This window comes from Xenopus laevis, chromosome 1L, assembly GCF_017654675.1.
Source record: "Xenopus laevis strain J_2021 chromosome 1L, Xenopus_laevis_v10.1, whole genome shotgun sequence".
NCBI lineage: Eukaryota > Metazoa > Chordata > Amphibia > Anura > Pipidae > Xenopus > Xenopus laevis.
In genome coordinates, this window is record NC_054371.1 from 110241935 (window position 1) to 110266650 (window position 24716).

The window sequence follows — 24716 nt, forward strand, 5'->3', positions numbered from 1 at the left end:
CAGACATTAAGGGGGTTATTTATTAAAATCTGAATACTAAAACCTTGTAAAGTTTTTTTACAATAAAATCCAAATTCTTAGTGGGGAAAATACTCAAATTTTTTTTTGATTTATTATACCCTGATGCTGCAAAAAGTCTGCCATCTCAGACCTGCCAAGGTTGTAAATAATTCAGTGGGAGAGGTCCCTATCCTATCTGGAACTTCCGGTGGTCTGTGCTAGAATTAGCCCGAAAATCCATACATCTAAAAAGCCAGAAAAAAATCGAGCGATTCAGGGGAAAACTCAGCGATTTTGATTTTTTGCACGATTTTATCGAGTTTTTCCCCAATCCAATTAAAACAAGCTTTTTTTAATAATAAATAAGGTCAGAAAGCTCTGTATTTTGATAAACCCCTGGGTCTAACACCCAAGTTTCTCCTGTAATTTTGGAGCCAAGAATGGTGCCTGGATATGTTTTTTAAAGCAGATTCCAGGGAATGCTCCACAGCTGATTATATATCATCAGCATTCATTTACCTCTCCTAGATATGGACATGGGGTATCTACTGACCGTTATACCGCCACCAATAATAGTGCAGCCACTTGAGTTTCAGTTTATCATTAAAGGGGAACTATCGCGAAATTAAAAATTTGTAAAACTAATCATTGTATCAAGTTATTAAAATGTATTTCCTTCCCTGCCGCACATTAGTTTGTATGCGAGTACTGAGACGCGTGAGTATTAGCTAAGCAGCAACATCAGTCTGGAGCCGCATACTCCCATATCTCAGTACTCGCATATAAACTAATGTGTGGCAGGGTAGGAAAGTTGTAAGGAAAGTTATCAGTCCACCTTTATTTCCACATGCTTACTGAAAGGGGAGGGAGGGGGGAGCTGCAGAGGAAGAGCGGCTTTCTGTGAAACACAGAGCTTTTAAACTTATCAAACTACGATGCTGGTTGCAGAGAGGGGTGCTGGCTCCAGGGGGGAGGATGCTGGCTCCAGAAGGGGGATGCTGGCTCCAGGGGGGGGGTTGCTGGCTCCAGGGGGGGATGCTGGCTGCAGGGGGGGGTTGCTGGCTCCAGGGGGGGGGGTGCTGGCTGCAGAGGGGGGATGCTGGCTGCAGAGGGGGGGGATGCTGGCTGCAGAGGGGGGGGATGCTGTCTCCAGGGGGGGGATGCTGGCTGCAGAGAGGGGTGATGCTGGCTCCACGGGGGATGCTGGCTGCAGAGGGGGGGACTGGCTCAGGGGAGAGAAGGAGTTTCTTCATAAATCCAAGGGAACGCATCGAAGGAGCTTTGAAGCCACTGAGCTACAGATGCTTAATTGTCTCTCATCCGTCACCCACAAATCCACCTGGCTGCACCCCCACATTGTGCTGTGTAACTGGGGCAATGACACACTGGGCACTTTATAACCTACAGCATAATGAACATTTGAACAAGCCCTTTATACCCATATCAGATTCCCATGGTTTAGTTTCCCTTTAATTTTTAATATGCCAGTGACACTCATGGTTCTGCCTGTGTACTAGTTGTATTGTGTATTCTGTACTCCTCTGGCCTCCAGATCATGCTTCCCTCCCATAGCAAAGTCCATGAACTGCCTGATTAACCCCTGATCGCTGGGCATCATTAACCATTCACTTGGTGAAAACACTTTCCCTGGAGAGTCAGTCTCAGTGTGTCCATTGTGCAATTTATTATTAAATGACATTTTTTTAATTAGTTAAATTTTTCATTTCTGCCTCTTCCCTTAATTGCAGCCAATTGCAATATTGTTAGGTGATTTTCAGAAATGTCTTTTGTTGATATACAGCTTCAAGATATTCCCAGTAGTTGTAGTGCAATCCCAATTGAAAGGCTGCAGGTTACACACGTTACACACACAAAACCTAATGACATGACAGGAACTGACTGTGTAGTGAGACAGACAGACAGACTGATAGATGATAACTTTATTAGCCCTGAAGGAAATTGTTGTACCAGAGTAGCTCATATGACATACATTTCCACATAAAAAGAACATCATCATAAATATCTAAAAGACAAGATATCTGTAAAACTACTACCTACCTAAAAGTGAGGAATTTAAAGCAGCTATAGCTGCTGGTAAAAGGGATTTCTGTTAACGATCATTAGTGCATCAGTCTATTACTAAAAGTACTACGATATTTCGTATAACGGATGGGAGTCATGTTAAAATGCCTTTCTTTCTCCAGTTTTCCATTTGCAATCACTGCAATACAATTATCCCAGTCCCTAATTTCTAGTATTCCACTTAAATTGTAACTATCACATTGAAGGCATAGTCCACCTACAATATTGGCAGTGTAGTCTATGCCCTAAAATGCCCTTGGAGCAAACTCCATATAAACCAAATATCTATGTTGTATACTAACTATAAGGTGATGTTATCAACTATGTTACAATACCAATGCAGATACTCAAAAGAATATAGTTTGTGTAGTACCAACACCACTGAGAAGAATGTTGTAATACAGTCATTGATCACTTTGCAACTGTTATCAGTTATGCACAGTCGGACTGGCCCACTGGGATACCAGGAAAACTGCCGGTGGGTCCAGGTATCAGTGGGCCCTTTTCCTTCTAAATATTTGGGCAATTTCATGGTCATTCCCTATTTCTTTATGAGAAATAAATGAGTAGTAATGGAAGAATATAGTAAGTAGATACTATATAAAAGACTGGGAGCATAAAGAGGTTGAGTGAGGAGAAGAGGAATAATAGTTTGTAAAGTGGGCTCATGCTCTAAGGTTTTCTGGTGGGCCCCTGGCATCCCAGTCCGACACTGAGTATGCAGGTCCTTATTAGTTACATAGGATATTATAGGACTCATTTGCAAACTGGGGCCCAATTGTAAAGTGCAAGAAACAGGTGCAAATTCACATTTTGATCCCAGGGTCTTTTGTGCTTCCAGAATTTTATGGAAACAGAAGTGTCATATTATGCACTTCTGCCTGTGCCTCACAGCACATTATATCTGAGGGCATATCTGAGGCTGGATGTATGTGTTCCCTGGAAGGACCTTACCTTGTGCATCATTCAAGGTGTGATGGTGCCCTGTGTATAATGTTTGTTCATTGCACCAATTAGCGCAGAACTCTGCGAGGATTATTCACTAAAATCCAAATTTATTTTTTATTTTAAAAAAAAACAAAAAACACGACCAAACTCCCATATTCATTTTGGCTTTATTTTTTACTTAAAAAGCTTGAATTAATTGGTCTGGAGAAAAACCTGAAAAATGGTACGAAAAATCATATCATAAGATTTTTTGGAGCCTTTTCACCGAATCGTACGATTTTTTCAGGTTTTTGCCTGAAAAGCCCAGCACAGACCATGATAACTTCCAATTAAGATAGGGACCTCTGCCATTGACTTATACGCAACCTCGGAAGGTCTGAGATGCCAGATTTTCGGATTTAGACTTTTTGCTGCATCGGGCTTTAATACATCTTGAAAATTCGAGTTTTTACTAAAATTCAAGTTTTGCCCCAAAAAGCCCGACCAGATAAATCCTGAGTTTAGTAAATAACCCCCTGCAACTTGGTGTTGTATGTGTATGGGATCTAAGGGGGTGCAAATCCAAACTCAAGCACATGCTCCCATGCTCTTAACAAATAAGCTAGTAGAATGACATGCTTAAAGAATTTTAACTCTGCATAATTATCTGTTAACTATAATACATTTTCAAACAATACCTATTATACCTTATACATCAACTACTACATGGAACAAGGTGGAGAGTATTGCCCTAGTCATTATTTAATGTTGAATTGTATTTCAATGTACAAACATGTTGCATTCAGTTAATTTTTAGTTTTCAGTTGGACTTCATTATTTATTTTTATAGTTTTTTTTATTATTTGCCCTTTTCTTCTAATTCTTTCCAGCTTTCAAATGGGGGTCACTATGTTATTGTTACTTTTACTCATCTTTCAGGTCCTCTCTTATTCATATTCCAGTCTCACATTCAAATCAGTGTAAAACCATGGTAATTTAGACATCAAAAAATTGCTGAAATTGCAAACTGGAGAGATTTTTGGTTCTCGATAATTTACATTTTTAATCATTCTTACTTAAAAAAAGTGGATGGACGGCCTACTAATCATAAAATTTTAAATCACAATCAATATAAATAAATATCAAGCATATCAAGAGATAATTAATTCAAATTAAAAATGGCTAATCTACATGCTACAATGCGCAAAAATGTTATTAAAATCTCAATTTCTCTTCCAGAATCCCCAATTCCCCAATCACTCACAAGAAAAGAACATACATTTTTACCAAACAATGAATTAGCAAAATTAATTTCCTGGCATGTAACAGATTAGAGTAAATAGTATGCAAATAATGTGATATAGAAGAAAATGTTCTCACATTGAAGGAATATTTTTTCATTTCAGGCTATAATTAATTTGCATGGTGAAAAAGCCTTTCTACTTTGCATTATATATTGCTCTAGCACAGCATGACTTCACTGCAAGAGAGCAGAACTGAACTATAGCAATGGGTCCCTTCCTGCCTTTATATTTTGTATTGCTGTGGATTTCAAGTAAATTACAATTCAGCTAATGTGTAATGTAGTTTTTGTCTGCACAGTAATTCATGCCTGATATTGTATTTACATTTTTCAGATGCAGAATCTCAGACATTATCGATGATACCCTCCAGTAATGCAGTTAATCTTGGAGACAGGGCAACAATCTCCTGTCATATTGGAGCCAAGGATGAACACTATGTATATTTTCTAAAGCAGATACCAGGGAATGTTCCACAGCTGATTATATATCATCAGCATTCATTCACCTCTCCAAGATATGGACCAGGGATACCTACTGACCGTTATACTGCCACCATTAACAGTGCAGCCACTGAGTATCAGTTTATCATTAAGAAGGCAGAGACAGCAGACACTGCTCATTATTACTGTGTGAAATGGTTTAACAGCATATCAGCATTCCACAGTGATAAAGAGTCTGACAAAAACACTGCATATCATAAACATGACATAATATCAGAATAAGGGGCAGGTTTATTATCATGTCATGTTAGAGCTGCACCTGGAACATTATAGACACAGCAGTTACTGATTTCTCTATTATAATCCTATTTGTCATTGGCTTTCTTGGTTATATTCATATTATTATTCATACATTTCTTCATTTAATCACAATGAGCCCATGGAAGTAAAATGAAATTTTCCCTAAAGGCAAACCTTTTTAAAGTTCTGAGTGTCATCCAGCATCTGATTAAGCCCTCTTTACTCCCTGTATCAGTTAATATTTGTATGTTATCTGTATAACTGAAGTTTACAACGGGCTTTAGAATATGGTGGTCCAAGAGCATAATAGAGAATAATGCAATGCTAACTGTCATTGATAAGGTTATCAGAAGTCACAGAGGAGCTCTACACCCATATGAAAACATGAGGAGAATACAACTTCTAAACATGAGTCAGGTCGTTCCACTCAAATCAAAGACAGAGCCTACAATTCTCTAACAAAAACTGCTTCCGCTGTAGCATAATGTAAGAATTTACTAAGCCTAATATGGGAGGATATAACATTTATGTACTGAAACCATAAACTAAATACTTGTTAAAGGATGTTTACATTTTGCAAAACACATACATACTAAAAATGGGCGCAAAGGTAGTGTTAGCCTCAGGTACTTTTTAGAAACGTCTTGGCTATTTTGTTCAGATCAGGTTCAGAATAGAGAATACGCTTGTTGTTGTCCATGACGGGATGAAGAAAAATGGCAGGGCAAGGGTCCAGCAGAAATATAAAGAGACTGGTGCCAGTGACATTAGAGAGCTGGAAGGGATGGAAAAGGGTAAGAAAGAAGGAGGATGAGTACCTACTTACCATACAGGTAGGTTTTTAGCAACTTAATTTACTATGCTACCTGTTCAAAATGTCAAATGACTGTAGCTGGGACAGATGTTAGAACTGGATTCCCCTATACCAGTGCCAAAGTTCTTGTGAATGTTTTTATGCAACAGAACCTAAGCAGCATGTGGAAATCTGTATTAACTGCTATAAGTATTATTTGTTGGTGCTCTGCTTAACAATCTAAGAAATAATATATTAACACAGTGTGATAAAAAAAAAAAGTTTTCTTTGAGAGGAACAACATCACCATCATCTGCTTAACACAGCAATTGTGACCTGCTATATTTAAATTTATGCTAACACGAAGTTGCCTTGCATAATTGTTTTATATAACTGTTGCTTGAACTGCTGTCCTGTTAGGATTCTAAACTTAGGTGATGTTTTTTTTCTTCTTACATACTACTTTGGTTATTTGCATTTTATAACAACATTGATATGTTTGCAAGTATTCCAAAGGAAACACTACTTTGCTAAGGGTGGTAAGATAACAATTAGTTAAAGGGGTTGTTCACCTTTAAATGAACTTTTAATATGATGTAGAAATTGATATTCTCAGATAATTTGCAAATGGTTTTCATTATTTTGTTTTTGAGTTATTTAGCTTTTTATTCCGCAGCTATGCAGTTTGCAATTTCAGCAGTACGGTTGCTAGTATCCAAATTACCCTAGCAACCCTGCACTGGTTTGAATAAGAGACTAGAATATGAATAGGAGAGGACTGAATAGAAAGATGAGCAATAAGAATTAGCAATCATAATACATGTGTAGTCTTACAGAGCATTTGTTTTTAGATGGGTTCAGTGACCCCCATTTGAAATCTGGAAAGAATCAGAAGAAATAATTCAAAAACTATCAAAAATAAATAATAAAGACCAATTGAAAAGTTACTATAACATACTAAAAGTTAACTTGAATGTGAACCAGCTTTAAGAGATTGTTTTCCAACAAGAGATTGACACTTCTGTGAATATTTTTAGCGCATGCACAAATACTACAAGTGGTTCCATGCGCCGCTAAGGTGATGAAAAGTCATCTGACTTTGAGGCTCTAAATATGCTGCTACGCATTCTTGAATATTAAACATACATTTTCTTTCTGTCATATTTTCTTATTTACTTTCATTCTTTCTTAATTTTTCCTTTCACTGCTACCTCTCATCACTATTCTTTCTTTAGTCCAGCCTTTCTGATTTGCTTTATATATTGCTCTAGCACAGGGCTGTCCAACTGGTGGCCCGCGGGCCGCGACCCCCCCTCATGTGGCCCTCCACATCAAAGTCTGCCTCCTGTGTCTTCTTACCATATGTAAAATTTAAAAGGTATCACTACAGAGATTAACTGGCCCCTACATTGTCTAAACCTCAAATTCAAACTAATCCCCTGCATTGTTCACACCTGTGATCCCCCTGTATTGTTCACAATTGTGAGACCTCTATTGATCACTCCCCTAAAGCCTGCACTGTTCACACCTGAGACCCAGACTGAAACTGCCCATATTGTTCTCCTGTTCACACTTTATTCAAAATGCTAATGGGGCACCAGCACTGTGTCACTGTATGTAGTACATTTTAGACTGGTCCTGATTCCTGTCTCCTGCTCCTGCCTTCCCTATGCTCCCTGTGTGTGTCATACTTTGGTATTTGTTCTGGGGGTTTGTTAGCATTTGAAAATTATTTCATATTTAATCCGATTTACTAACAGACACAGGCATCAATAAACTAGCGATAGAGATAGGTGCTAGCGCTCATTTGCAATCTATCGCCAGGTGACAAGTCGCTCTGGTGAATGGACGTTATTCCGCAAATTCATTAAATGCAGATTTTACTGAACTTTACCCCTTTCGCCAGACTTGCCTTCGCCAGCTCAGACCATGCGAAGTGCACTGGAGTGCATAGATCTTCCTTAATCTTCTGTTACTTACATCAAATTCTGAGTGGAAAAACCATCAAAGCTCAAAAAACGCTGCGTCGTTTCCTTTTTTCAGAGTGATAGCCTGCAAAAGTCCTTACAATTTTTTTTTGGGTAACCGATTTTCCCCATGTATTTTCTAACATATGGAAAATTAACTATACAGTGGGCTCATGTGTAGGGCTTTATATTAACTCTAATGTTCCCTGGACATGTGTAATTAACAATGGAAATGTAATGTATATGCTGCAACATATAACATAAAGACGACCATTCAACTTTAAATTTCCCATTCCCAGCGAATTTGTACTAGGCAAATGAATGCTAGCGCATCTTCGATTTGAATTGCTCGCATTGCCAAAGTAACACTAGCAAAAAGTTACCAGTGTTCAGCGCCAATGACGAAACTCCGCATTTTAGTGAATTTGCGTTGTCTGATCAAATTTTTGACTGGCGAAGTGCAGGGATGGGTGCAAATCGGTCGCTGGCGACTTTTCGCTTGTTAGTGAATCTGCCCCCATATATCTGTAGAACCTACTACCTACCTACCAAAAAGTGAGTAATTAAAAGCAGCTATAGCTGCTGGTAAAAAGGATTTCCTATAATGATCAGTAATGCATATAGGTACAATCAGTCTGTTAAAAGTACATTAAGGGGCATATTCACTTAGTTCAAGTGAAGGAATAGAAAAAAAAATGTTTTTTTTGGCTACTTCGACCATCGAATTGGCTACTTCGCCCTTCGACTTCGAATCGTACGATTCAAACTAAATATCGTTAGAATATTTGATAGTCGAAGTACTGTCTCTTTAAAAAAAGACTTTGACCCCCTACTTCGCCACCTAAAACCTACCGAGGTGGAAGGTCCCCATAGGCTTTCTAACAATTTTTTGGTCGAAGAAAAATCGATCGATGGATTAAACGATTTTTCATTCGATCATTCGATCAAACTATTTGCGATAAATCCTTCGACTTCGATATTTGAAGTCGAAGGATTTACATTCGGCAGTCAAATATCGAGGGTTAATTAACCCTCGATATTCGACCATATGTAAATCTGCCCCATAAAGTACAAACAAAGTATATATAGTACTAAAAGTACTATATATAGTGTGTATGTGTATATATATATATATATATATATATATATATATATATATATATATATATATATATAATATAATTAAATCAAAAAAAATGCAGCTCAATCCCTTTTTATTGAGTGCACGTGGGTACGGCTTGATATACAAATTAATAGAAATTTACCCCAGCACTCCAACATATAGCCCCCTGGGAAACCTATTTTTGCACAACTGAACTGTAACTAACACAAAAAGAGACACTTTTAGTTACAAAGTTTGTACAAAGCATGCATAAGCTGACGCGCCCCGTCAAGGCAGTGTCCGTGCGTCAGTCCTATCCTAAGTGAAAAAAGTATTATCTTTGGGGGGAGAAAGATCATACCTGCTTTTCTCTTTGTCTAGCATGATCTCTTCCAAAAACACCATTAAGCGGGGGTTGGGAGAGCAAGCATCAAGGAGAGCGCCACCTCCCCATATATAATATAATTAAATCAAAAAAAATGCAGCTCAATCCCTTTTTATTGAGTGCACGTGGGTACGGCTTGATATACAAATTAATAGAAATTTACCCCAGCACTCCAACATATAGCCCCCTGGGAAACCTATTTTTGCACAACTGAACTGTAACTAACACAAAAAGAGACACTTTTAGTTACAAAGTTTGTACAAAGCATGCATAAGCTGACGCGCCCCGTCAAGGCAGTGTCCGTGCGTCAGTCCTATCCTAAGTGAAAAAAGTATTATCTTTGGGGGGAGAAAGATCATACCTGCTTTTCTCTTTGTCTAGCATGATCTCTTCCAAAAACACCATTAAGCGGGGGTTGGGAGAGCAAGCATCAAGGAGAGCGCCACCTCCCCATATATAATATAATTAAATCAAAAAAAATGCAGCTCAATCCCTTTTTATTGAGTGCACGTGGGTACGGCTTGATATACAAATTAATAGAAATTTACCCCAGCACTCCAACATATAGCCCCCTGGGAAACCTATTTTTGCACAACTGAACTGTAACTAACACAAAAAGAGACACTTTTAGTTACAAAGTTTGATTTAATTATATTATATATGGGGAGGTGGCGCTCTCCTTGATGCTTGCTCTCCCAACCCCCGCTTAATGGTGTTTTTGGAAGAGATCATGCTAGACAAAGAGAAAAGCAGGTATGATCTTTCTCCCCCCAAAGATAATACTTTTTTCACTTAGGATAGGACTGACGCACGGACACTGCCTTGACGGGGCGCGTCAGCTTATGCATGCTTTGTACAAACTTTGTAACTAAAAGTGTCTCTTTTTGTGTTAGTTACAGTTCAGTTGTGCAAAAATAGGTTTCCCAGGGGGCTATATGTTGGAGTGCTGGGGTAAATTTCTATTAATTTGTATATATATATATATATATATATATATATATTGGTAAACTCTCGCACTCTAATCCAGTCTTGAATTCGCTGTGGGTGCTGGGTCAAAGCTTTAGCATTTAGGAATTAAACAGGGGCCCGCACTCCAATTTTATATATATATATATATATATATATATATATATATATATATATATATATATATATATATATATATATATATACAGTATTTCGTATAAAGGAGGGGTGTCATTTAGCAAATTACTCCTAATTTTAGTCAGCATTCTCCTCTCTAAAATCATTTCCAATGTATCTACTTGCATACCTATTATACTATTGTGGCTAATCTATTGGCAATAAACTGCCTCAGCTGGGGAAACACTGGCAATATGCTAATGGATTGGATTGTGAAGGAAGAGAGCAGATGATGAATGGATGTGAACGATAGAATGTGGCGATGCTGATGGATAGGGCTGAGGAACAGAGTATTAAATTCAAAGTAATTCTCCAATATGCTTTAACGGGCATCTATCACATCAAAACTGTCTCAACTACCAGAGACATGGGGTAGCAGCAACAATGATAATTTTTCAGAAGAGGCTATGCTCCACACACCATGAAGGATACTTTTGTTTCACCCTACTAGAGTACAGGCTCTATTAGATGTGTCCCCAAAATCCTATACAACACACGTCCATGTGTGCGCTGCAGCACTTGCTCATTATACCCATGTATGTGCCCCAATGTGGCTATGCCCCGTACTCTACACCCGGTGCGGTGGGCAAAGCACTTGCAAGGAGGGGTTTTCTTTAAAAAATATTATTGTTTTCCCCCAATTGGAGTTTACTCTGTGTTAGGCCTTTGGCAGGGAAACAATTTTGATGTGATAGGTGCCCTTTAATCATTCATTTTCAGTGGTTTTAAATGTAATTATAAATACAGTTGCTATTGAAAGGTGTGTCTGTGTAACTCAGCGATCCTCAACCAGTGGCTCTCAAACAACATGTTGTTCACCAACCCCTTGAATGTTGCATAGTTTTTTTTACATAGTAAGTAAGGTTGAAAAAAGACACACATCCATCAAGTTCAATTTTTTTTACTTTTTTTTTTTAACCTGTCTAACTGCTAGTTGATCCAGAGGAAGGCAAAAAACCCCATCTGAAGCCTCTCCAATTTGACTCAGAAGCTATATAATGTATCAGCCTGTATGACTGATTCAGGGAGAGAATTCCACATCTTCACAGCTGTAAAAAAAACCCTTCCGAATATTTAGGCAGAACCTCTTTTCTTCTTATCGGAGTGGGTGACCTTGTGTCAGCGGGAAAGACCTACTGATAAATAAAGCATTGGAGAGATTATTATAAGATCCCCTTATATATTTATACATAGTTATCATATCACCCCTTAAGCGCCTCTTCTCCAGTGTGAAGAACCCCAATTTGGCCAGTCTTTTCTCATAGCTAAGATTTTCCATACATTTTACCAGCTTAGTTGCTCTTCTCTGTACCTTCTCTAATTCAATAATGTCCTGTTTGAGCACTGGAGACCAAAGCCCACACAGTGGCCCAAACAGCTCCCACCAGCCCACTAAATATTGACTTTCTATGGCACTTTATAGCAGCCCCTCTGGCATTTGCCTGAACCCACAGATTGCCAGTCCGGGCCTGACAACCACCCTCTGTACCTGATCCTGTAGTCAGTTTCCTATCCATGAGCAAATGACTTCATTAAGCCCAATAGACCTTAGTTTAGAAAGCAGCCGTTTGTGGGGCACACTATCAAATGCTTTGGCAAAATCCAAATTAAATTGGAATAACATCATCTTTTCTCCAATCCATAGGTACCACACCATATGAAAGTGAATCTGAGAAAGTCAGAAATAGGGGTTGGTCTAAAACTGAACTAAGCTCTCTTAGGGGCAAATTCACTAAGAATCGTAGTTGCGCCACGCGCAAATTCGCCGCACTTCGCCACACTTCGCCAGGGGTAGTTTCGCCAGCGCTCCGCAAATTCACTAAAATCCGAAGTTGCGCACAGGGGTAGCGTGAGCTTGCGAAGTTGCGCTAGCGTTAATTCGCCAAGCGAATCGAAGTTTCGCTAGCGATGGTTAATTTGCATACGGCGCCAAATTCAGGTTTCAATGGAGGAATACGTATCAGCACTACAAATGCCTAGAAAACCTTCAAAACATCAAATAAAATTTTTATTTTGCCCTACACATGTGCCCACTGTATAGTTAAGTTGCCATGAGTTCGGAAATGTAGGGGGGAAGGAGGGGAGCCCCAAAAAAATTTTCAATCTTTTTCAGCCTATCACCCATAATATAGAAAACACGCCAGCGTTTTTTGGGACTTAGAAAAATTTTTCACTTTTTTTGAAGAAATCCCTATCTACTCTATTGCGCTTCGCCTGGTCTGAGGTGGCGAAGGAAGTCTAGCGTAAAAGGTGGCGTTCAGAACAATGTCCGCGTTAGTGAATTTGCGTAGTTTCGTTCATTTCGCAAATTCGCCAGGAGTAAGGGTGCGAAGTTACACTAGCGAAATTACGGCATCGTCCGTTAGTGAATTTGCGAAGTAACGAAAATGCCCGACGCTAGCGAATTGATGCTAGCGTTCAGCGCTTCGGCGCTTAGTGAATTTGCCCCTTAGAACCCAGAGGTGTATGCCATCAGGCCCTGGAGCCTTGTTTACATTAATTTTTATTAAAGCTTTTTGAATCATATCCTGAGTCAGCCACTGACTAAACTGAGCTGAACCATCAGTGTAGCTATGAAGTCAGCCTGGGAAATTTAGCAGATTTTCCTTTTCTGTATATATTACAACCATGCTAGTACCATTATTTAAAGGAGCAACACTCTCAACCCGTATCTTTTTACTATTAATAAACCTGAAAATATAAATATACTTTAAAAAAAATTGTTGCTCCAGTAGCCTCAAAGCAGGTGCTTCTTTTTTAATTCCTGGCTTGGAGACAAGTTTTAGTTGCATAAAATCAGGTGTGCTACCAAACAATCACAATACTTATTTGAAACCCCTGGAAACTTTTCATTCTTGTGTTGCTCTCCAACTCTTTTTGGGTAAAAAAGATTGGGTCCCCTGGTCTAGCTGTTTACAGTCAAAGCACTATTGGTTCTGACTCCTGAAACAATATTTAAAGCCAGCTGATCATAGATGATTACAAAAACTGGAAGAGGCCTGACTCCTGTTTTTTATTATTATTTTAAGAGTCAGAACCAAAAACAGAAAGGGATTTAAAAAAAACATGGTTTTCAACTACATTTACATCTAATTAAAAATATTCTTTAACCATTGAATGTGTGTAACTGATGCATATTGGGAAGTTGCATAGAATTATATTTTATTGCATTATACAAATATTGTGGAATAGAAGAAACATCTTTTCATTTTAGAATTTGCATAAGCAAATAGGGGATTTAACCTTTCTGTTTTTATATAAATATTGATCAAGTAAAGCATGACTTCATTCTAGAGAACAGAATACAGCCGTGCAATGGGTCCATTCCTGCCTATCTATCTTGTATTGCTTTGGACTGCATGTAAATAATAATTCCGCCTGTTGTTACATTAGATAAATATTATATGTCTCTAATGTAATACAATGTTGTATTTACTTTTTTCAGATGCAGGATCTCAGACTTTATCTCTGTCACCTTCAAATAATGCAGTTAATCTGGGAGAGAGGGCAACTTTTACCTGTAATGTTGGAGCCAAGGATGATAACTGGGTTCGTCTTTTAAAACAGATACCAGGGAATGTCCCACAGCTGATCATATATCATCACCATTCATTCAACTCTACTAAATATGGACCAGGGATACCTACTGACCGTTACACTGCCACCATTAACAGTGCAGCCACTGAGTATCAGTTTATCATTAAGAAGGCAGAGACAGCAGACACTGCTCATTATTACTGTGTGAAATGGTTTAGCAGCATATCAGCATTCCACAGTGATAAAGTGTCTGACAAAAACCCTGGGAAACACATACCATGTTAACAGAATAAGATTGAAGATTTGTCAGTGACTTCAGAATTGCACCGCTGCAATGTTATATTGTGTTCTTTAATTAAAAAATATATATTTGCTTTTTTCATACAAAATCCCACCCTTTTGGTTTGAATACAATAAGCTCATATCAGGAGCTTTCAGAAGTTTAATGCATAACAAGAATGAATCACACACATACAATGTCATCAGAATTAAGTGCTGGTACATCATCATATTAGGTCAGAACTGCTGCACTGCACATGTAATATAATGTTGATATAGATTTCTGTACTTCAATCCAGCTTCTATATCCACATTATTTCTTACAAATTCTGCCCTCATTGCTTGACCACACTCAGCTCATAGAAAAAGGTTAAAATTTTAACTAAATTAACACATTTTCAGAAGTTCTGTGTTCAACCCCCCTTTGCTGTCAATGGTATATATGGTCAAGCTCCTCTTTCATCAGCAGAAAAAATGTAAGGTATACAAAAATATGGAACAACTGCTTCATACAAATCTATGGTTTATGCCTGATCCTTAAGTCACCTACAACTCAACCAATTGCCACTAAAATGAATAGGGTATAGCAAATTTTGATGACTGGGAAGTTAAATGCCCAAGTTCACTTAGGGGGCAGATTTATCAAGGGTCGAATTTCGAAGCAGAAAAAACTTTGAAATTCGACCATCGAATAGAATCCTCCGACATTCAAAGTCGGAGGATTTTATACATCGAACGATTTTATCGTACGATCGTAAGATTTTCCCCAAAAATCCTTTGACTTAGCAAAACACACAGGAGGTCCCCCATAGGCTACACAGCAATTTGACAGGTTTAAGTTGGCGAAGTATTGAAGTCGACGTTTTTTTAAAGGGACAGTACTTCGATTATCGAATGGTCGAATAGTCAAACGATTTTTACTTCGAATCAAAGTCAAAGTAAATTCGAAGTCGTAGTATCCTATTCGATAGTTGAAGTATGCAAAAAATTACTTTGAATCTCAAATTTTTTTACTTTGAAAATCCCCTCGAATTCACTTCGACCCTTGATAAATCTGCCCCTTAGTGTTTTAAATGCAATTGTAAGGTGTAAATGCAGTGCCTGTTTAGCTTTTAACATTGTCTGTACTTTTGGCACTGTCTCTTGAAAAAATAACAACAAGAGAGCTAATTAGAGCTTATTAAAAGATCTGGAGGAGACCTGGCTTTTGTTACTTTGTGTTAAGAGTCAGAACTAGAAAACAGAAAGAGAAACACTGCTTTCAACTGCACTTACATTTCCAGAAATGTGTAATCAGTGCATATTGGAAAATTGCTTAGCATTATATTTTACTTCATTATGGAGGACCCCTTTCAAGAACGATTGTCCTACCATATAAGTTATTATGTAAATATGGTGACATAGAAGAAACATCTTTTATTTCAGACTGTTTATTTCATAGGTAAGTAGGGTATTTCACCTTCCTGTTTTGCTTTATATACTGGTCTAGCAAAGAATTATTAATTGTTGAGAGCAGACCAAATCTGAAGCAATGACTTTATTCCTGCCTATTTATTTTGTATTGCTTTGGATTTCAAGTAAATTATAATTCATTCTTCTGGTACATTATATAACTGCATATCCAATGCAATTCATACCGGGGCTTTAATTGAGGCTAAATAAATAAAATATAAATTTGGCTGCACTGATACTGGCCTAGGTGTTTGGGAGAGGGGCCTGGTAAAATATTTTATGCTGAAAAACAAAAATGTTGGAGCAAGGCACTCAAAAACGTCACGCATAGATCAGACTAATAGTAGGTAAAAATTAAAGATATTTATTTGTATAAACAACTCATGTGTTTTGTGTCACTAGGACACGGGCAGATTTATCAAGGGTCGAAGTGAATTTGAGGGAATTCAAAGTAATTTTTTGGATACTTCGACCATCGAATAAGATACTACGACTTCAAATTTACTTTGACCTCGATTCAAGTAAAAATCGTTCGACTATTCGACCATTCGATAATTGAAGTACTGTCTCTTTAAAAAACACTGACTTCAATACTTCGCCAACTTAAACCTGCCGAAGTGCTATGTTAGCCTATGGGGACCTGCCAGAGCATAGTTCTACGTTTTTGGGTTTCGAAGGAAAATCGTACGTTAAAATCGTTCAAATCATACGATTCAAAGTACAATCGGAGTAGGATCACTCAGAAAGGTTATAGGAGGTTATAGGAGGTCCCCCATAGGCTAAACATCAATTCGGCATGTTTAAGGTTCCGAAGTGTCTAAGTCTTTTAAAGAGACAGTACTTTGATTTTCGAAGTCGATGGTCGAAGTACCCATAAATTACTTCGAAATTCGAAGTTTTGAATTCGAAAACTAATTTCAACCCTTGGTCATAGGCTTCAGCCTCCTAGTGAAATGAAACGCGTTAGGCATGAGTTGTTTATACAAATAATATCTTTAATTTTTACCTACTATTAGTCTGATCTATGCGTGACTGGGGGGTGTGGAACTACTGTGTCATGTGTGCTATGATTATTTGGTTGTAACATTTATATTTACATAAAGTACAAATTGCAAGATTTCTTAATTAAAAACTGAAATGATAACATGGCACGGTGGGAAATGATAATGTGGGACTACTTGTTGTGGGGTGGGGGCATCAACAAAAACACTTGTCTAAGATGCCAAAATACCTTGGCCTGGCCCTGGTCCTAAGATCCCCATAGACCTACAGAAAACCATATATTTTTAGAAAGTACACATTCTGGTGAAATCAACATGGATAAATATGTCTTTCTACACCAAACTGCAAAGCTTTTCTAAACAAATTAAAAGGTATTTGTGAAATTTCTGAAAACCACCTAAAATTGTTGCAATTTGCCGCATCTACAGTATCTCAGACAATGCTTTACGCACAAAGGAAAATCACCCTAAATATAAATGTCAGAGGTCTACTGAATAGAGTGATGCCCAATATGCATAGATTTACCAAAGTATGTGGTATGTACAGACCACAAATGAAAGACATGTATATGAATTTTTACACCTGCCAACTCTGCTGCTGAAACAGAGCCCCCTGACTGGGTATTATGTGCTGCAAGACCCCCTAACATACAAAGTCCAGAAACATTGTCTTTCTTTGTCTACTTGATTTTAAGCCAATAAAAATCACACAGCAAAATTGATACACTCTGTCAGTGTGCTGCAGTTTTCTGGACTTTGTATATGATTCTCCTGACTCGTGGCAGGTTGGGTAACACACTGCTTAGCACCTGATCCCAATGGATAACACACAGAGGTCAAGCACTTCATATCGTGTGGCCCTAATGTTCAAAGGCCCCCAGAAAACCATACCACTGATCCAACAAGAAAAAAGATGCCTTGTTATACCAAAGCGCCAAACAGCAGAGCTATGCTTAAATAAACATGCAGGGGTAAAAGGAATAAAAAAAATTGTGCAAATCAATGAAATAACAAAATAGTGTAATTAGTGGCCAAAATAGATGATCCAATAGTCACGCTTCCAAACTGAATATAATTAGTAAACTTGACATATGACTATACCTTAAGTCTACGAAATAAATGTGACCATTATTGTAAATTTCTCCATAGTCTCTAATATCAACCCAAAGCTGAACCTGGCAATGATTATTGATCATTGACATCTGTGCAAACAAGGTCTGTCTAATCTGTAAAATTGTACAGCAGTGTCAATGTAACCTGTGTGTATTAAACATTCAAATTACAAAAATGGATTTTTATTGAAAGATATTAGTATGACTATTTTACTCCTTTTTTGCAACGGATCTGTTGTGTATTTTGGTATAATGCTGTGCTGGTGGCATTAGTCTTGTCAATTTGATGCCATGCCTGCTAACCTGTCCCTATTCTAGTCCCTAACTCTAAGCCTGTCTTTGTGGGTGGCTGTCTTTACCACCCAGACTGGCTGTGGGATTGGGTTTTTCTTAGGAATGATGTTGGGATGGGGGTTAGGATATATGTCCCTATTCTTGGTCAGTACAGGATGGCACGGTTACACACCAAGACCAACCAGCAGTCAACTCACAGCAGCAGAATGACCTCCCCACTCATGTCATCACATTGGCTACAGGAGCACACCAGAACAAGTACTAATAGCGCTGGGCAGGGCCGCCATCAGAAATCACGGGCCCCCGTACAACAAAATTTTCTGGGCCCTGTCCCACCATGACCCAAAGCTCCACCCCAGATCCCGCCCACCAACACCAAAGTAAAAAAGCCACGCATTCATCCAAACTAAAACAGTAAACCCCCTCCACAAGCTAAATGAAGCCATTGGTGGTCAGGATGTACCTACAAGTTGAAAAAAAATATTTGGTGGCCAGCCCCCCCTTCTACAAGTTATAAAAAAAATGTTGGTGGCCAGGGCCCCCATAAGTTAAAAAAAACATTGGTGACCAGGGCCCGGTATAGCTGTACCCGCTGTGCCCCCCTGGCAGTCTTGATCTTGTATGCAGGTATTTTGATTAAACTGATTGCAGATTGAAGCTTAGCACCTTAGGTATATGTTTTGGTCTTTGCCACAGTGTTTTGAGAGTAGTTCTTATGATACTATGAAATGACACAATCTCAGTGGGCAGATGAGCAGGCATTTTACATAAATGAACAATCGATTGAAGCCCAGTACCTTTGAAGATCCTTGGGTAGGTTTTGCAGCATTGTCATCCTGCCTGCCCCCATGTAGACTACCTACTGTGCGCTACCGTCCAGTTCCTTCCAAGCCCTCAACTTCTAACCACGGCCACTTTCTGCATCATCCTATCATGTGCGCTCCTGGAAACCTGACAGAATGGAAAGCACCGTAAACTCTTACTACAGGAGGGCACACTCGCCACTTATTGGTTGTTCTAAAGTGACAGTCTTTCGGTCGTGCTGGGATTTGTAGTTTGCGGACTGCGGACTGAATGTAAAGGCGTTTGTACCGGTATACAGGTGCTGTGGAGTGTCTCCTGTACATGAGGGGAGGGTCCAAAGAACTGGTAAATGGATACTTTGACCCTCGTGATAGTAATAAACGGAAGTGCTAAGCTGCCAGTGTTGTTTGAAGCCCAGCAGTGGGTCATTTCGGTGGCTTTCAATTCTTTGCGACTTAAGGGGGTCTGCAAATCCAGGAAGTGTAGCACTGCCGGGCCCCCCTTCACGCTTCAAAAACCGCCGGGCCCGGTACAACTGTACCTGCTGTTTCCCCCTGATGGCGGCCCTGGCGCTGGGAATTCTTAGCACTTGTGGATACATTGCGAATTTATATGCACAGTGTTGTACTGTCCTCAACATTATCCCTGTGTCTTCCTTGCATTCTGATTCAAAGCAGAAATTAGCCTATTTCCCTCTTTGCTTCAGAATTTATCAACCTAACTGATATGCAAATGAGCTGCCAGTGACTCAAGGGCTGCTGGGTAATTCCCAGTAAGACAAACAGCTCTACTGCTGTGGGTGAAGGAAGTCCAATGTAACGGCTGGGGGGGGGCAGTATCAATGCTGGCTGCAGGCTTGACTTGAATTTTTATATTCATTACAGAATATAATAGCAAATGCAGTGCCCATTGTGCAATCATGGATTTTGTTTGTTTGGGGTTTGACAGTAAAAGCAGAAAACTGATATAAATAGTGCTTCAAATTTGTCACTTACCGCACACAGCACCATAGAATGTTGCACTTCTTCTTTGTACTTTCAATAAATCCATACTGGTGCTGAGTGGTGCACTTGTCTTCAAGACTGGGGATGCAGCTCCCCCCATAGACTGTCACAGTGTCACTGCCCAGTGTCATTTTCTGCATCTGAACTTGGTGGATGTTTCTTTTTTCAACCTATGTTACTATGTATGATTATTTGGTTGTAATATTGATATTTATAGTTACATAAAGTACAAGTTACATTCATGAATGTGTTGCAAGATTTCTTTATTAAAAACTGAAATGATAAAATGGCACATTGGGAAATGGTAATGTGGGACTACTTGTTGTGAATTGAAGCACCTGCCTAGGGTGCCAAAATATCTGCAAAACTTGATAAGGTGTCAGGAACTGACTGTGTCGTTATTAGTCACAAAGGAAATTGTTGTACCAGAGTAGCTCACATGACATCCACATAAAAAGAACATAGTCATAAATATCTAAAAGACAAGATATCTGTAGAACCTACTACTTTCCTAAAAGCGAGGAATTAAAAGCAACTATAGCTGCTGGTAAAAAGCATTTCCCATAACCATGAGTAGTGCCAATCAGTCTGTTACTAAAAGTACTATGATAAGACTCCAATATTTCGTATAAAGGATGGGAGTCATTTTTCAAAATACTCATAATTTTAGTCAGCATTTTCCTTTCTAAAATCATCTCCAATGTAATACCTCAGTGTTAGTGATGAGCGAATTTATTTGCCAGCCATGGATTCGTGGAGAAATTTCACATGTACAAATTTTTTTTCACGAAACTGCAGCTAAAATTCGCTGCAGAAAATTCACTGCGAAATAACGCCAATAAGAAAAAACGCCCATTGACTTCAATGTATTTGGAGTAAAAAAGTCGCCAGAAGAAAAAACGCCTATTGACTAATGCATTTGGAGAAAAAAAGTAGCCATAAGAAAATACGCCCATTGACTAACGCATTTGGAGAGAAAAAGTAGCCATAAGAAAAAACGCCCATTGACTAATGCATTTGGAGAAGTCGCCATAAGAAAAAATGCCTACTGACATGCATTTGGAAAAAAAATTCACCACTAGAAAAACGCCTTTTGACTTTAATGCATTTGGAGAAAAAGTCACCAGAAGAAAAAATGCCCATTGACTTTAACGCACTTGGAGAAAAAAAGTAGCCATAAGAAAATACGCCCATTGACTAACGCATTTGGAGAAAAAAAGTAGCTACAAGAAAAAACATCCATTGACTAATGCATTTGGAGAAGTCGCCATAAGAAAAAACGCCTACTGACATGCATTTAGAGAAAAAAGTTGCCATAAGAAAAAACGCCCATTGACTTTTATGCATTAGGACAAAAAAAGTTGCCATAAGAAAAAAACGCCCATTGACTTCAATGCATTTGGAGCAAGAAAAATTGTTGCGTGCGTGTAAAAACGCCCATTGACTTCAATTGCGTTTCGTGAAATTTCTGGACAGATTTGCTCATCACTACTCAGTGTTATTAGCCCAATCCAATTTATTATCAATAAAAACACCCAGGTATCTATATTCCTCCACTACACCAATCCCATTTATAAAAACCAGCTAGAGATCAGTTTTCAGCTTTCCACTACCAACTCCTAGGTTTTAGCCACATTCAGATGTAAACAATTTGTGGCTCACCTTGACTCATCAAACATATAAATTACACTCCTATATTCCACTTCTAATCCACCCCTGATACTGGCCACAATATTTCATCTGAAAACTTTGGTAAATGGCATATTTCCCAAACAATATCTAAAATCGGAGGTGAAAAGTGTGTTCAAAAAAGGAGATAAAACTGTCCCCCGTGGCACTCCGGTATTACAAATTATAGAGTCAGACACAGCAACCAACATTCTCACATATTGGGGCCAACCGCTAAAATAGTTAATAATCCAGGCCACTAACCGAACATAAACCTGCAATTGTAAAAGTTTTGGTAGAAGCAGCGCGTAAAATGTTGAAAGCACTTGCAAAATCAAAAAACATAAACCTAATATACCTACCTGGCTTCTCCAAAAGAGCACATACCCTATTTAACAGGAAGCTAGTGGCATCATCCACTCCAATATGAGGCTGATAGGCAAACTGCAAAGGATCAAGTGATGCCTTCACCACCCTCTAAGATGTTTCAGCACTAAGCGCCCCAACTGGAGTGCACACTGTGTTAGAACTCGCCTTTGGCCTTTGATGTGATAGGTGCCTTTAATCACATATTTTCAGTGGTTTTAATTTTAAATGTAATTGTAAATACAGTTGCCAATGAAAGGCGTATCTGTCTAACTCAGTGATCCCCAACCAGTGGCTCGCAAACAACTTGTTGCTCACAAACCCCTTGAATGTTGCTCCCAGTAGCATCAAAGCAGGTGCTTCTTTTTTAATTCCTGGCTTGGAGGCAAGTTTTAGTTACATAAAAACCAGGTGTGCTGCCAAACAGAGACAATCACAGCACTGATTTGTAACTCCGGAAACTTTTTTCATTCTTGTGTTGCTCCCCAACTCTTTTTGGGAAAAAAGGTTGGGTCCCCTGGTCTAGCTGTTTACAGTCTCTGCACTATTGGTTCTAACTCCTGAAACAATATTTCAAGCCGGCTGACTATAGATGCAGAAAAATGAGCCACAACTTTGGATAGAAAAACTGGAAGAAAAAATTATTTTAAGAGTCAGACCCCTAAAAACATAAAGGGATTTTAAAAAAAATATGGTTTTCAAGTACATTTACATCTAATTAAAATGTTTTAAACCATTGAATATGTGTAACTGATGCATATTGGGAAGTTGCATAGAATTTTATTGCATTATGCAAAAACAAAATAATACGTTACTGGGTGGAGGACCCCTTTAACCAATTTCCTAGCTTATAACCTATTAGTGCCAACAGTATGCAAATATCGCTGCATAGAAGAAACATCTTTTATTTTGAGAATTTGAATAAGCAAATATGGGATTTAGCCTTTCTGATTTGCTATATATATATATATATATATATATATTGAGCTAGCAAAGCATGACTTCAGTCTAAAGAACAGAACAAAACTGTTGCAATGAGTCCATTCCTGCGTATATATATTTTATTGCTTTGGACTGCATGTAAATGATAATTCAGCCTGTTGTTACATTAGATAACTATTTTATGTATGTAATGTAATTCATGTCTAATATTGTATTTACTGTTTTCAGATGCAGAATCTCAGATGTTATCTCTGTCACCTTCAAATAATGCAGTTAATCTGGGAGAGAGGGCAACTTTCTCCTGTGATGTTGGAGCCAAGGATGGTAATGGGGTGCTTCTTCTAAAGCAGATACCAGGGAATGTTCCACAGCTGATTATATATCATCACCATTCATACACCTCTCCAAAATATGGACCAGGGATACCTACTGACCGTTATACTGCCACCATTAACAGTGCAGCCACTGAGTATCAGTTTATCATTAAGAAGGCAGAGACAGCAGACACTGCTCATTATTACTGTGTGAAATGGTTTGGCACATTCCACAGTGATAAAGAGCCTGACAAAAACACTGCATAACAGAATGATAGGCTGGTAAATATAATATTATAATATGGATATCGATTTCTGTACTTTTTTTATCATCAAGAAAGTAGAAAAAGTAGACACTGCTCATTATTACTGTATGAAATGGTTTAACAGCATATCAGCATTCCACAAGAATAAATCATACACATGGCATATACAATGTCAAAAGAATGGGGGGGGGGCTGGTAAATGTACTATTCTAATATGGATACCGATTTCTGTACTTTGCTTACACTATCACACGCAGCTCATAGAAAGGTGATCAAGTTTAAACCCCCTTTGCTGTTAAGGATATACTGTAGTCAAGCACTTCCTTCGCCAACAAAAAAACATGACATAATATACTGTGCTAAACACAAATGTGTGCAAATCATGGTGTTCGTTAAAACAAACTGGTCACCCAAGCAACATACCCCTTATTTAATTGAATGTTTACAAAACGTATTGCTAAGGGACCAGATTGTGTATATCCCTAGTAGGTTGCACCTACTATAGACAATAATCATATTTTTTTTATGATAAAGAAAAAATATGTAGTTAAATCCTTTTTTTGTACACAGATAATATGCATCAACTTGGAAATGTAGTGATGTTTCAAACAAAAATTGCATACAAACTATTTCTGATTTAACAGGATATATCATTGGAAAATTCAGGGTGACTCATGTGAGCAGCTGTCATTCTGTGCTTTACCAACTGTTTGTCTATTATATAAAATAATAACAAAATTGTTATATATTTATATTGGAAGATGATGGATAGGAATAACTTGCTTCATACACCATGTCATGTCATCCCTAGCAACATTCTTTCTTACTTCATTCTTGTGTATGTACAACTATTTTACAAAAGGGAAACACATAATAGCTAGGAATATTGCTAATTATAAATCAAAAGGTACTGCTTAAGGGTATCCTCTCATCCTGACCATTGTGTGTCATAGTTATGTGCGGACCAGCCTGAAACCTGTGGGTTTGGGCAGAAAAATAAGCCACAACTTTGGTTGTGGATCACCACTGTCCAGCCACAGCACACATCAGTTTTCATTGTGTACTGTAGCTAGACACTAAATAGCAGGTCCTTTCATTGGTGGCATAGAGCTTCCATAGTCCACCCCTTCTCTCTCTCCCTCTGCTATCATTAACATCAGCTAAGGGGTGAAGTGGCCCTGAGTCTTTAAGAATCTACTTACCTCTGGCCACTTGAGAAATTTTGTTTTTATAT

The 24716-nt window shown here is 38.4% G+C and overlaps 1 protein-coding gene across 10 annotated transcripts in view; it reads left to right on the forward strand.

Annotated features, from left to right (window-relative positions):
- The window catches only part of XB5806080.L (immununoglobulin light chain L homeolog), a 107784-nt gene that overhangs the window by 54794 nt on the left and 28274 nt on the right, over window positions 1-24716 (forward strand). Inside the window, exons 1-2 of one of the 10 annotated variants that reach the window (XM_041561924.1) lie at window positions 4482-4564; window positions 4647-4969. The exons of 8 other annotated variants lie outside the window; for them this stretch is intronic. In XM_041561924.1, the coding sequence (XP_041417858.1) occupies window positions 4519-4564; window positions 4647-4969 (369 nt within the window). In that variant the 5' untranslated portion in view covers window positions 4482-4518. Of the gene's footprint in view, window positions 1-4481; window positions 4565-4646; window positions 4970-13730; window positions 13805-13888; window positions 14212-24716 lie in introns of those variants that run through there. One more of the 10 variants, XM_041561965.1, reaches the window with a different exon arrangement.